The sequence below is a fragment of the Carcharhinus amblyrhynchos genome, chromosome 2 (genome assembly GCF_965287045.1).
Source record: "Carcharhinus amblyrhynchos chromosome 2, sCarAmb.v2.hapA, whole genome shotgun sequence".
Lineage (NCBI taxonomy): Eukaryota > Metazoa > Chordata > Chondrichthyes > Carcharhiniformes > Carcharhinidae > Carcharhinus > Carcharhinus amblyrhynchos.
Window position 1 is genome coordinate 14,308,496 of NC_137325.1, and position 14,986 is coordinate 14,323,481.

General features: G+C 42.2%; 1 protein-coding gene across 1 annotated transcript in view; it reads left to right on the forward strand.

Moving 5' to 3' along the window:
- gmds (GDP-mannose 4,6-dehydratase) overlaps positions 1-14,986 on the forward strand; it is a 544,463-nt gene that overhangs the window by 184,828 nt on the left and 344,649 nt on the right. The window contains exons 5-6 of the mRNA XM_080202776.1: positions 3,584-3,776; positions 6,856-6,960. Coding sequence (XP_080058902.1) covers positions 3,584-3,776; positions 6,856-6,960 — 298 coding nt within the window. The remainder of the gene's footprint in view (positions 1-3,583; positions 3,777-6,855; positions 6,961-14,986) is intronic.

A 14,986-nucleotide genomic window follows, 5' to 3' on the forward strand; every position in this document is an offset into this window, starting at 1 on the left:
CTTTGTCTTTATAGCATACAAGAAACAATACTTTTCACTGTATCCTAATACATCTGACAATAATAAATCAAATCAAATCAAAACTTTGGGCTTTCAAATCAGAAATTATCAATGTAAACAGCATGATTGCTAATTGTAACCTAACCCACCCTATTAGAGAAGTGCAGGGACTTGACTGGCCACCCATTCTATACTTCGCCTGATTTTACTTTGCAGTAGCTTCAACTGAAAATAAAACAATGCAATGTATGAAACGGGTGACCGAGCCCATTTCAGCATTTTCTGGTGGGCGGGTGAAGTAAAAACTGTGTGGCTGTATCCTATATGGCTCCAGACCACTGTACTGAAGCATTGCTTTCAGTAATACCAATATGAACAAGCTCGGGTGGTATTCCCTTAGAAGAGCTTCATTGAGCATCAGCTAGCTTGAAACAGTTAATGATATGTACCATAGTTAGGCATCATGTCCTATATCATATCAGTTGTTGTTAGAAAACATAAAAAAAGTTGAATTTATTGTAATAGGCTTTTCCTAGTAGCTAATTGGGCTGCTTCTAACTGAGAAAGATAGATGATATGTTAACTAAGTCAGAATATTTGTCTTGAGTTGTATGACAAACACAATTCAGATGTGATTTAAAAGATAATTCCCTGTAGTCAAATGCTAAAATAGTTACGTTAATGTGCGATTAACTTTTTATTGACGTTGTGCTTCTTTGTTCCTTTTTTTTCTGTGGGAATAAGATGAAACAAATGTTAGAAAGCCAGAGTTGTTCACCTCCCACATTTTACACTGAGTCTTCAACTCCCATGATGCATATAAAGAAACATGAATTGGATATCCATTTACATCTCAGCACTGCTGCTCTCAAGTGTCTGTGCTTTTGATTTTAGTTAAAAGCTTTGGGCACAGCTTGAATTTTACCTCCTAGCCAAACTTTAAAGTTACAATAGTGTCACTAATCATAAAAATCACAACATTTCACAACTAGAAGGTTCATTTTGTCTTCTCGCAACCCCATACCTTTGGTCAGTATGCATTCAGGCAGCCTGTGATCTTCAGTGCAAAACCATAAAGTCCTGACTGGTAGCTTTTGTGTCATTTCGAAACTGCAGAAATTGTGAACAGTAGGTTGAAGATTGTAATGAAAGATAAACAGCGAGTGCCACAGAGTCTTGACAGCTCCCCCACTCCATCAAATTAATAATGAATGGTTGAGAGATAAGGGGGAATGATGAGGAGGGTGTACTTTCCTGACATAGTTTTATGGACAGTCTGATTCTCAAGTGTAGTTTTATCTCTCACAGCGCTCTGTTTCATTTCCTTATCTGTTGATCTGTGCATTCCACTAATGAAGTCTAATAAAAGTGTGGGTCGACAGAGAGAATAGGTGCTAACCCTTGCAAGCCATTTGCTGACTGCTGATGCCTATACGTGGCGGCAAAGCTCATTGGTGCCTCCGCCACTTCCTAAAAAAGAACTAAGATTGAATACCCTGTTTCAGACTGGGGGGAAAAAAAAGTTATCTAGCTTGAGGACAAATGGTTAGCCAAATAGATAGTGGATTGTAAATTCTGTGTCTGTCATTATAGCCTTAATGGAGGACTTAGACTATGGCAGTAATTTTAGCTCTCAACAAAAATGAGTTCTAGGGGATTAGGTTGACATATTAATGCATTTAAAATAAGAAATCCAAATTCATAAAAGTTAAGTGGATGTTAAAGTAAACAAAGCCAGTCTATTGCATATCTATATTTTGTTTTACTTGTTAAGATAATGTAGATGTTGATTGTGATAGTGCTATCTCTCAGCAAAGGTATGTACACCGTAAAAGCTCCGGCTTTTTGATTTTTGAGGAATTTTTAATGCATTTTACTTTTCTTCTTTATGTTCCTTCCACGCATTATTCTCAGTTTGAATTTTCTGTATGTAGTGAATGCAAAATGCTGATGTTTTATGAGCATACAAATTCAAATTATGATGGACACCATGGGGGAATTTTGCTGTCCTGCCCCATCCCGGGTGGGACAGGACTATGCAAAAGTCCATTGACCTTGGGTTGGATTTTCTGGTTTTTGGGCAAGCATGGCCAGAAAATCCCACCCAATAAGTCTCCGTGGACCAGTAAGCCCCTCCTATGCAATCAGACTGCTCAGTGTATCACAATATGTTCACTTTTCATCATATTCCTAGAAAGCATGAGGTCATCTGGGAGAAGAACAGAGAAAAACCCAGGCCCATTTCAGGGAAAAGAAACTGGGAAATTCCTCCCCCTGACCAATCCAGGAAATCACTCCAATAGGGAATTCCTTGCTGTGCCTGCCTTTTGCATGATGTGATCGCCACCCAATCTGGAAACAGACCCTGCGCTCACTGTTTTGTAGCTGAGCCAGCATGGATCCTGCTTCCACTCCTGTGTCTGGAGTGATCTACAGCCAGTCAATACGAGGCCCATGAGAATGAACCAGGGGAAATCTCTCGGCATCTGTCTCTCTGCATCTGTGTGGGCTTTCTTTCCTAATTAGTTTATTTACCGTCTCCTCCTTGTCCCTGTCCCCAGATGAGGACCGTCTTCTTTATGAATAATTGCTGATGGAATATCTTTTGGATTTATGGAAATTACATTCTATTTTGCAAAAAAAGCAGGTTTCATGGTTCATTTCAGCCCTGTAGCTCTGAAATTTAAGCTTACTTTTAAAATAATATTGAACTTTGGTCTTATTCATCACTCTGACCAATACATGTACAATTTAGGAGGAACTTTGTGGAACTTTTAGAACACTAAAGGCATAGATAAATGTAACTTGTTGATTATGGATTGGTACGTTCACATACAATATAGTAAGGAAAAATAAAGAAGTTGCATTTGCATCATGCCTTTCACATCCTCTGGAAACACTTACATCCAGTGAATTACTTCTGAAATATTTTCACCAGCATTTTGTAGGGAGTTACAGCAACCTAACTTGTACACAGCATGGCCCTACAAAGGCCAGTAAGATAAGTAATCAATTTGTATTTGTTGGTGGTTATTGAGGGGTACATGCCAGTAGGACATTGGGAAAACTCCCTTGCTTTTTTATCAGTTGGTGACATGGGCCAGGATTCTCTGGCCGATCACGCCGGCGGGACTCTCCGGTCCAGCTGCAGTGATTGAAAAGAGCACCTAATTCTCTGTCCTTGCTGGCTGCCACAGCGGAACATGCATATTTGGAGAATTCCAGCCTTGATCTTGTATATCCACCTGAAAGGACAAATGGGGTCTCAGTTTAACATCTCATCTAAAAGCTGACCCCTTAAGTACCATACACTTAAGTTTTGGAATGGGCTTAGGAACCTCTAACATTCTGACTTGAGCAAAACCACTGACAATAAAGGATGATTTTATTTGATCTTACTGATGCACATTTGATTTTATTGCTGCTTTGACTGATTCAATAGATTTTGCTTGATCTTAACGTTGTCAGATTCACTCAGATTATCTTTAAAAAAAAAGCCCCATATCCCTTGTAACGAAGACATCTTTTGCAATCCATCTCTCTGCTGCCTGTGAATAAGCCTTTATTTTTGCATTTCCTTTAGATCTCCTTTGACCTAGCAGAGTACACTGCAGATGTTGATGGTGTTGGTACCCTGAGACTTCTGGATGCCATTAAAACCTGTGGTCTTGTAAATACAGTGAAGTTCTATCAAGCCTCCACCAGTGAGCTGTTTGGCAAAGTGCAGGAAATCCCACAGAAGGAGACCACCCCTTTCTACCCTCGGTCACCATATGGTAAGTACTATCGTGGATTTGTGTGCATTGTGTTCAACCTTTTAGTTGAAGGTCATTTGAATGGAAGGTAAAGAATGAAGAAAGTATCTAGACTGGGTGACAGATATGCTTTATAACTTACCAAACAGAACTAATTTTCAGGTATACCCAAAGGAATGGGAGCTTTATTGCTCAATTGTATTTTTTGTTAAAGCTGTCCATTTCAAATGTCCAGTTTATAGCATTTAAAATGTGATCTAGATTTTAAATATGGAAAAATTTAGAAAATAATCAGATTCATTGCTTTTTGGTTTCTAAATTGTGATCCTCTTGCTAATTAATGTGTGTGTGAAAATTTATCAGAATGTAAGTTATGGATTTATAAAAGCAAATTACTGCAGATGCTGGAATCTGAAACCAAAAGAGAAAATACTGGAAAATCTCAGCAGGTCTGGCAGCATCTGTAAGGCGAGAAAAGAGCTGATCTCTCGAGTCAAGATGACCCTTTGACATAGTTATGGATTTTAACTCCTATTTTAACTCCTATTTTAAGAATAGAATCATAGAATCCCTAGAATCACAGAAGGAGGCCATTTGGCCCATCAAGTCTACATCAACTCTCTGACAGAGCATCTTATCCAGACCCAACTCCTGCTCATCTTTCTAACCTACGTATCTTTGAACACTAAGAAGCAATTTAGCATGTCCAATCGACCTAACCACACATCTTTGGAGTATAAGAAGAAACCGGAGCACCCGAAGGAAGCCATGCAGTCACAGGGAGAATCTGCAAACTCTGCACAGAAAGTAACCGAAGGCCGGAATTGAACCCGGGTTACTGGCGCTGTGAGGCAGCTGTGCCAACTGCTGTACCACCTGCTGGCTGTTTTTTTTATTATGTTCTTTCCAATTTCCTGACCTTCTAAAGTTATTGGGCGCAATTGTCCAAAAAACTTCAAGAGGTTGTCCCCAGCAGGAAAGTTAGAAGTTTCCCACTGGCTAGTTTGGTGCGATTCAAAGAACAAAGAAAATTACAGCGCAGGAACAGGCCCTTTGGCCTTCCAAGCCTGTACCGACTGTGCTATCCGACCATAACTAAAACCCCCTACCCTTCTGGAGACCATATCCCTGCATTCCCATCCTATGCACGTATTTGTCAAAATGCCCCTTAAAAGTTACTTTCGTATCTGCTTCCACTGCCTCCCCCGGCAACGAGTTCCAGGCACCCACCATCCTCTGTTTAAAAAATGTTTGAGAACTCCCCACTCATCTGACGAAGGAGAAACTCTCCGAAAGCTAATGGCATTTACTACCAAATAAACCTGTTGGACTTTAACCTGGTGTTGTGAGACTTCTTACTGTAAAAAATCTGCCTCATACATTTCCTTTAAACCTTGCCCCTTGCATCTTAAACCTGTGCTCCCTCGTAATTGACTCCTCCAATCTTTGGAAAGAGCTTCTGACTATCCATGCTGTCCGTGCCTCTCATACTCTTGTAGACTTCTATCAGGTCGCCCCTTGACCTCAGTTTGCAATTCACCCACACTTACAATTCTTATTGGAATGGGGACATAAAGATACTGGCAAAGGTGCTCTGACATCCAGAGAACCCTACACAGCACCCTGCTAACCACCCCTACAAAGGCCCTCCAATGCCCCCAGACCAACCCCTTTCAGGTACCCTTGTTTGCGGATCTCAGCTGCTTAGTCATAAAGATACTGCAATTAGCTTTTGTCTACCTAAGTTAAAAACTGCGAAGTTAGCAAGCGATCCTGTTTCTGATTGGTGACTCCTGACTCATGCTGAAAGTGGCCACATATCAGCTTGGTATGGGCTCCTGCTCTGTCTAAGACTGCAAGAAACTACAAAGATTTGTGAATGGAACCCAGTCCATCACTCAAACCAGCCTCCCACTCAATGACTTTGTCTACACTTCCCGCTGTCTCAGAAAAGCAGCCACCATAATCCAGGATCCCACATACTCTGGACGTACTCTCTTTCACCTTCTTTTGTTGGGAAAAAGATACAAAAGTCTGAGGCTTTGTCCCAACTGACTCAAGATAGCATTTTCCCAGCTGCAATCAGACTTTTGATTGGACCTATTTCATATTAAGTTGACTTTTCTCTACATCCTAGCTATGGCGGTAACACTATATTTTGCACCTTCTCCTTTCCTTCTCTATGAATGGTATGCTTTGTCGGTATAGCATGCAAGAAATAGTATTTTTCATTGTATACTAGTACATGTGACAATAATAAATCAAATCAAACATATGGCCCTTGAACAATGACCAAACTAGGTTCAGCTGTGATGCTTCCTGCAGCTGGATAGCCTGCTGGCATTTGCCATCAAGGCTTGTGTGTGGGTATTGCCATTTGTGCATTGTACCAGCATATGCTGGGGCCCTCGGATCTGTGTTCCAGCAACATAGAAGCCCCCAAGTAAGATAGCAAGAAAATTGGGGAAGTGAAAGGGGGTGACATGGTGGCACAGTGATTAGCATTGCTGCCTCACAGCAATAGAGACTCAGGTTCAATTCTTGGCTTGGATCACTGTCTGTGTGGAGTTTGCACGTTCTTCCCGTGTCTGCATGGCTTTCCTCTGGGTGCTTCAGTTTCTCCCACTGTCCAAAGATGTGCGAGTTAGGTTGATTGGCCATGGTGAATTGCCCCGTAGGGCAAACTTCTATGGACTTGCTCATCCCGAAACCCACCTGAGGTCAACAGATATGGTCCATCCCTCGCTTGCTTCAATTCCCATGGTGGGCAGGACGGTAACATTTTGGCCTTTGTGTCCCAGAACATGTAACTAGGGGGATTAACAGGATAAATATGTGGGGTTGCAGGGAGATGGGCTGGCTGGGTTGGTGCATGCTCGATGAGTTGAATGGCCCCTTACTGCACTGTAGGGATTCTACGAAAGTAAGTAATGGAACATAATGAAACCTTATTACTTCCAGTAGACTCTTCCCATTTGTATTTGAATCAGGTAATCTGTTACTAGCTGATCTGTTGGCAGTGAATGATCAGATTGCGACTGATTTTTCATCTATATTAGAAATTTACATTGCTGACGTGTGGCTGTTGTTTATTCTACAGGGGCAGCCAAGCTTTATGCCTACTGGATAGTGGTGAACTTCAGAGAGGCTTACAACCTTTTTGCTGTCAATGGCATCCTTTTTAACCATGAGAGCCCAAGAAGAGGTGAGAAAACTGATGCATTTAAGCTGCTTCTTTCTATTTTTTGTTCCTTTGGAATATTGTTTCAGTATTGGTATGAATTTAATCCTCTTAAATAAGATTGCAAATGTGTGTTTTGCCACATTCTTGTGTTCTAATACACCTTATGTTCAGACGATATAAGTATTAAGCTGGAGGCTGGAATTCTCCTACCTCGCCCGCTGCTGGGATTATTCTGTCCTGTTGCAGTGAGTGGTGATTTGGCTGAGTGCCAAATTCTTCATTCTCGCTGGCAACCGCAGCGGGGCTTGAACGGGATGTGAAAATGTCAATAAAACCGAACCATGTTCCAGTTTCAGCAGAATCGTGATAGGAAGCCAGGGGTGGAGGAGGGTGGGAAGTGGGAGGTTGAAATTGCAGAAAACCACTGTTCTCAGGGTGCTAGCTGGACACTTAAACATTAAAATGAGGGGCTGCACTCCTCATATTTGAAATCTAACCCTGGCCAGCCAGGCACACCTGGCAGCTCAAAGGAGGTAAGGACTTAAATATTTAACTGTGGGATCCAATTTATCAGCTTCATCCAGCTCTTGCGAATGAACACCTTCAGATCCTCCCCCTAATCCCCCACCCTGCCTCAACCACTCACCTGCCCAAACCCTGGCTCCAATTACCCTGCATGAACCACAACTTTGATGGTACCCTCCACAAAACTTCAATTTCCCATGACTCTGATCTCCATCCTGCCGCCGACCCTGATCTCTCTTCTGGCAGCACCGTGGCACAGTGATTAGCACTGCTGCCTGTCAGTGTCAGGGACCCAGATTCAATTCCAGCCTGGTGTCACTTTCTGTGTGGAGTTTGCACGTTCTCCCTGTGTCCGTGTGGGTCCCCTCCGGGTGCTCTGGTTTCCTCCCACAGATGTGGATATGCCGGCGTTGGACTGGGGTAAACACAGTAAAAAGTCTGACCACACCAAGTTTAAGTCCAACCAATTTATTTGATAGTAAACTCACTAGCTTTCGGGGTTAGTCCCTTCGTACCATGAGAGGAAATAGTTTCTCTACCTACCATCCCAAATTATTTAATTATCTTGAACACTTAAAAGCAGATCACTCCTCATCTTCTACACTCAAGGTAAGACAAACCTAGTCTATGTAGACTGGCCTCATAAGTTAACCCTTTTACTCTGGTGGATCTGCACCACACCCCATCCAAGGTCAATATATATTTCCTGAGGTGCCCAGAACTGAATGCAGTGCTTCAGATGTGGTCGAACTACAACTTTGTACAACTGTATCATAACTTTTCACCTCTTGGCATTCCAACCCTCATGAGGTAACAGCTAACATTCCATTTTAATTATTTTTTGTGCCAGTTCAATGGTTTTTTTAATGATTCCTGTACACAGGCCCCTAAATCTCTACTCCTCCACAGTGCGGAACTTCTTAACATTTAGAAAATATGCTGATCTATCTTTCTTAGGTCCAAAACCAGTGACCTTACTTTCCAACATCCAACTCCCTCCACCATTCATTTAATCTCTTTAATATTCCTTTGCAACTTCCTGCTCCAAAGTACACTGTGTTTCAAGTCTTCAGAAAATTTTGTTATATGACACTCTCTCTCTCTCTTCCTTCAGGTAAATACTTGATACATAAAAAGGGGAGATTCAGTATCATGTAAAGTTTCCACATTTTGCTGAAGTACATGCTCATTATCCATTTCTCCGTCTCCTACCTCCTAACCAACTGGGCAGCATGGTAGCACAGTGGTTACCACTGCTGCCTCACAGCTCCAGGGACCCGGGATCAATTCCAACCTTGGGTCACTGTCTGTGGGCAGTTTACACATTCTCCCTGTGTCTCCATGGGTTTCCTACACGCTTCAGTTTTCTCCTACAGTTCGCAGATGTGCAGGTTAGGTGGATTGGCCAAGATTTGTAGGTTGGATGGATTAGCTATGGGAAATGCGTGGGGTTACAGGCTTAGAGTAGGGGAATGGGCCTTGGTAAGATATTCTTTCAGTGAGTCAACACAGACTAGATGGGCTGAATGGCTCTTCTGCGCTGTAGGGATTCTATGAGTCAACTCAGTCATACCAATTGGTGACTTCCAATTCCAAGCACTCATATTTTTGTCAACATTGGCTGAGGTGAAATCTCTCAAATGTCTTCTGGAAGCCCATATTAATGACTAATAACTGATGATGGGTCATCTAGACTCGAAACATTGGCTCTATTCTCTCTTCACAGATGCTGCCACACCTGCTGAGATTTTTAAGCATTTTCTGTTTTTTGCTGTGGCTAATAACATCAGTAATCACTCCCTTATCTACCCACATAAATAACCTCCTCAAAAAAAGTCAATTAGGCTTGCTAAATATGATATTGCCCTTTACAAATCCATGCTTAGTCTCTCTGAGCAGATCATATTCGTCCAAGTACTCGTCACTTTACCCTGAATACCCAATTCCAGTAACTTAACCATAACATTTGTTTGATTCACAGATTTACAATCTCCTGTTTCCCACCCTTTTTCAGTAATGGAACAACACCAGCAATTTTCTGATGCAAAGGGGACAATTCCTAAATGGGAGAGTTTTGAAAGATTATGACTAAAGCATTTGCATTATTTCTTTTACTATCCTGGAACAGGGCCATTGGGCCCTGGAGATTTGTCAATTTCCAGTCTCTTTTCCCTCCATTACCGTGAGTTTACTTCCTTTAAGCTCCTCCCCTTGATTTAATTTCAGTTTTGTTCATATCTAATATGGTGTCTGCTTCCTATGCTGTGAAGACCAAGACAAAGTAATTATTGCGTAGCTCTATTATTCAATTATTTTTATTTACAATACCACATGTTTGTCTTTACAGGCCCCACATTACACTTGGCCATCTTCTTTCTTTTAATATACTTGTAACAGCTTTTAGTGTTATCTTCAATAGTCCTCAAGTTTCTCCCTGTATTCTCAATACGTATTGCTTTTTTTGTATCATTTTGTTGTTGTTCTTGTTTCTCCCAGTCAGAGTCTCTGCTGTTGATCACATTTGTGTAAACCCTTTCTTTGGGGGTTAATGGGTGCTATTTGGATTGGCGGTTGGTGACTAGTGGAGTGCCCCAGGGGTTGGTGCTGGGGCCTCAGCTATTTACCATTTATATAGATGATCTGGAGGAGGGAACCGAGTGTATGGTGTCGAAATTTGCTGATGACACCAAGATTGGTGGAACGGCAAATTGCGCGGAGGGTGTGGAGAGTCTGCAGAAGGATCTAGATAGGCTGGGCGAATGGCAAATGGAATTTAATGTTGGCAAGTGTGAGGTGGTCCACTTTGGTAGGAATAATGGTAGAAAGGACTATTATTTATGTGGCGAAAAACTGCAGCAGGTGACGGTGTAGAGGGACCTCGGGGTCCTTGTGCATGAGTCGCAAAAGCCCCGCCTGCAGGTGCAGCAGCCGTACTTACGCAAGGATATTTTGGCCTTGGAGGGAGTGCAGAGGAGGTTTACTAGGCTGATACCAGAGTTGAGGGGGTTGAGCTATGAGAAGAGGCTGAATAAACTAGGCTTGTACTCGTTAGAGTTTCGAAGAATGAGAGGAGATCTCATTGAGACATATAAGATGATGAATGGGATGGATGGGATAGAGGTGGAGAGACTCTTCTCACTCAGAAAGGACAGTAGGACTAGGGGGAACAGCCTCAAGATAAAGGGGGGGCGGTTTAGAACGGAGTTGAGGAGGAACTTCTTCACTCAAAGGGTGGTGAATCTCTGGAATTCTCTGCCCGTTGAGGTGGTGGAGGCTGCCTCGCTAAATATTTTAAGACGCGGGTTGATGGGTTTTTGATAAGCGAGGGGATTAAGGGTTATGGGGAGAGGGCGGGAATGTGGAACTGAGCCACGACAGATCAGCCATGATCTTATTGAATGGCGGGGCAGGCTCGAAGGGCTAGATGGCCTACTCCTGCTCCTATTTCTTATGTTCTTATGTTCTCTTTAAACTGTTTCTCCCTCTTGACTGCTGAGTGTTTTTTCGAAGTCATTTACTCCTTTCATTAAGGAAGGGGGAATCAGGATATTGAATTTGATGATCAGCCATAATCATAATGAATGGCAGAGCAGGGTCGAAGGGCCAGATAGCCTTCTCCTGTTTCTAGTTTCTATGTTTTTTTGTTTCTATTTCTTTCCTTGTGTCCTCGACCTCCTTCCACCAAGATTAGATGTTCTGCTCCTGTCTTCTTTCCATCGAGCATCAGAAATCAACCAGTGAAACTGGTGTTGAGAAAATTTCTTCAGTGAAACCTCTTCAGTCATTCAACAGCCATAAATTTAGAATAATGAGCTGAAGCCGCTGATATCAACCACGTGTTCTGATTGTTACCTAAGATGGAATTTCTATAATTCTATAATCGTCACCAGGACTGGTCTGACAGGAATTGTACTGAAATCTGTGACCCTCCCCTCCCAGAACAAAAACAAGCAAGCCTCTTTACCTGGCAGAACAGCCCGAGTTGCAAGTCAAGAAGGCAGCATTGCAATAGCTCAAGACTGACTCTTGAAGACAAATCCAGGAGATAAAGGATATTTGGTGAGAAGGGAAAATCCCAAGTGATTCAACGCTTTGTTGACCATCACGAGAAGTAAAACTTTTTCAGAGTTACCAGGGAGGACCACTTATAGACCAAGGTCATATGGATAAAATCCGCTTTGCTGACAGAATGGTGTTTCTCTTAATCATAAAAGTTAATCATAGAATCCTCACGCTGCAGAATGAGACCGCACCAACTCATCTTATCCAGAGCCTATCCCTGAAATCCCACGTATTTACCCAGCTAATCTCCCAAACCAACGCATATTGAGCACAATAGGGCAATTTAGCATGGCCAATCCACCTAACCTGCACATCTTTGGAATGTGGATGGAAACCAGAGCACCTGGAGGAAACCCAGGCAAACACTAGGAGAATGTGCAGACTCCGCACAGACAGTGACCCAAGCTGGGAATCAAACCCAGGTCTCTGGCGCTGTGAGGCAGCAATGCTTATCACTGTACCACCATGCTGCCCCTTCTTAAGCATGACAGTGTCATCTGTCAGTGCTGGAAAGAACGTTTCCAACAACTGCTCAACTGTTACAGTTGATATTCTCTTTGAGAATATCTACAATTGCTAGAATCCATGGGTGAACCACCATCGACAGGAAAGCAGCAATAAACCATTAAGTGGGTGAAAAATAACTATGCCTGCACTGTCAATGGTGATCCAGCTAAGTCTGCACAACTGAGTCTTTCACAGTAGCTTCATTGCAGTGTTAATGTAAGCCTACTTGTGGCGAATAAATAAACTTTTAACTTTAAGCATCAGATCAAGCCCAAGGTGGGATGCAATTCTGTGACTTGGAATTTGTTTGTCTCTTTTGTGGGGATCTTGAATTGGATTCAATTGGAATTTGAATTTGGCTTTTGGAGCAAATGAGGAATGGAGTTGGGTTTGCTCAGTCCATTCTGATCATTGGCTTTGTAACTTTAAGAATGGATTAAAACATTTTTAAAAACAAGCTAACTTTTGAGACAGGTATTGTCCAAAGTTATACTGATTAAGATAAGGCTGACTAACCATGAGCCAGTGATCATACTAATAGTTCTTTCTTATTAAGTTTATTTAAAGACATCGCTTACAATTATAGTGGTAAGGCTAAGCATAGGTTATTACTGTATTTTAATTTCATGTTTCATTGGCTCGCACTGTAAATAAAACTATATGCATACAATATAAGCTTTTGCTTGAATCTTCTGTGACTCACCTATTCATATAAGAACAGTTGCACAGTTCATGCTTGGGCAACAGGGACATGGAAGAAAAATCAGTCCTACTATCTTTTGCCCCTGTTGTACCTGGTTCTTGATCATTGCTCCTTTTGTCAAAGCGCAATGGCCTACTCTGACACACACATTTTGCATCCAATGTGAGATAAATTCATTGGTCGTTCATGCTAGCAGGATTCTCCGGTCCTACCGGCAGCGCATCCCTGCCACAGGCTCCCTAGTGGCGTGGGATGGCTCCAACTAGAAAATCCAGTGGTAACTGTGGGACCCACGAAGCCAGCGAATGGCTTCCCATTGCTGAGACACAGGAGGCTGGGAGAATCTCGCCTCTGCCTAGATGTATAGTAAAGAAAAAAACCTTGCTTAACGTTATTTTAATCTTATAATAGTCTTGCAGTTAAATTCTGATAATCCCATATACGTTTGGGTAATAGAGAATTCTCTTAAGATACTTAAAATAGGGATTTTTGTTGTTGCTATATATTTTATCACCAATACTTAGATCTGAAATAAGATAATTTCAATAAATATACAAATATGATCCATATACTTATAAACATTGTATGTGACTATCATTCCTTACTTGCTTCATTATGTGGTATTTCAAATTCAGCGCACATATGTTTACTCTGCACAAATATTGCAAATTAAATAAAACCTATACAAGGACTGAAGTATTAAGAATAGCAATATCCAACAGAATTGTTTGATTCATGTAGCCATTAAGCTTTGACAAAGGGTCATCTGGACTTGAAACTTCAGCTCTTTTCTCTCCTCACTGATGCTGCCAGACTTGCTGAGATTATCCAGCATTCTCTCTTTTGGTTTCAGATTCCAGCATCTGCAGTAATTTGCTTTTATCCATTAAGCTAACTGCTTTTTTTAACGATTTAACATATGTTAGAGAAAAGAATTCACATTTACACTTCACTTGTTGACTCAGAAATATTCTCTAGGACGGGGGTCAGGAAGATAATGTACGGATTGGGATTGAGTGAGGACGGGGAAGTGAATCTGGGGAGAGCTGGAGTCAGGGGAATTTAGGTGGTAATGATTTAAATTTGCAAAAGCACAAAATGAGGACGGAGTATGAATATGCAAAGTAACTCTAATTTCTGCCAACTATAACTTGACAACATATATATGTGAGAAACTGATATTCAGAAAAGCTTAGCGTTCCCTTTGTTCAGCACTTCCCCGGAGCAGAGAAATGACAACATCTTCTTTGGACCCTTGAACATCGATGAAGACAAATGTCTTGCCAAGGTTATCCCCATACCCCTACAACTTGCCTTCAAACAACCGTGCACTCTCAAACAGACCATTGTTCACAGCAAACTACCCAGCCTTCAGGAGAACAGTGACTACGACACCGCACAACTCTGCCATGGCAAGAAGTGCCGGATCACTGACACGGATACCACCATCACACGTGAGAACACCCACCAGATACACAGTACATACTCATGTGACTCAGCCAACATTGTCTATCGCATACACTGTAGGAAAGAATGTCCTGAGGCATGGTACAGCAGCGAGACCATGCAGACACTACAACAATGGATGAATGGACACCGCGTGACAATCGTCAGGCAAGAATGTTCCCTTCCTGTCAGGGAACACTTCAACGGTCAAGGGTATTCAGCCTCTGATCTTCGGGTAAGCGTTCTCCAAGCTAGCCTTCAAGACACACGACAATGCAGAATCGCTGACCAGAAACTGATAGCCAAGCCCCGCATGCATGAGGACGGCCTCAACCAAGATCTTGAGTTCATGTCACACTTCATTTAAACCCCCCCCCCCCCCCCTACCATTTGGCTAACTATCTTTGCTAAGATAGTTAGCAAAATCTTACTAACTATCCTGGCTTGAGACAATTCACATCCTTTTAATGTATGATTATCCCTCTCTCCACTTTCACTGCCTGTACCTGTACTTAATTACCTGTAAAGACTCACATTCCAACCATTATTATTCCAACCATTCCAACCGAGGCAGAGAGTGGGGGTTAATGGGTGCTATTCGGATTGGTGGTTGGTGACTAGTGGAGTGCCCCAGGCGTCGGTGCTGGGGCCTCAGCTATTTACCATTTATATAGATGATCTGGAGGAGGGAACCGACTGTATGGTGACGAAATTTGCTGATGATTCCAAGATTGGTGGAACGGCAAATTGCGCAGAGGGTGTGGAGTGTCTGCAGAAGGATCTAGATAGGCTGGGCGAATGGGC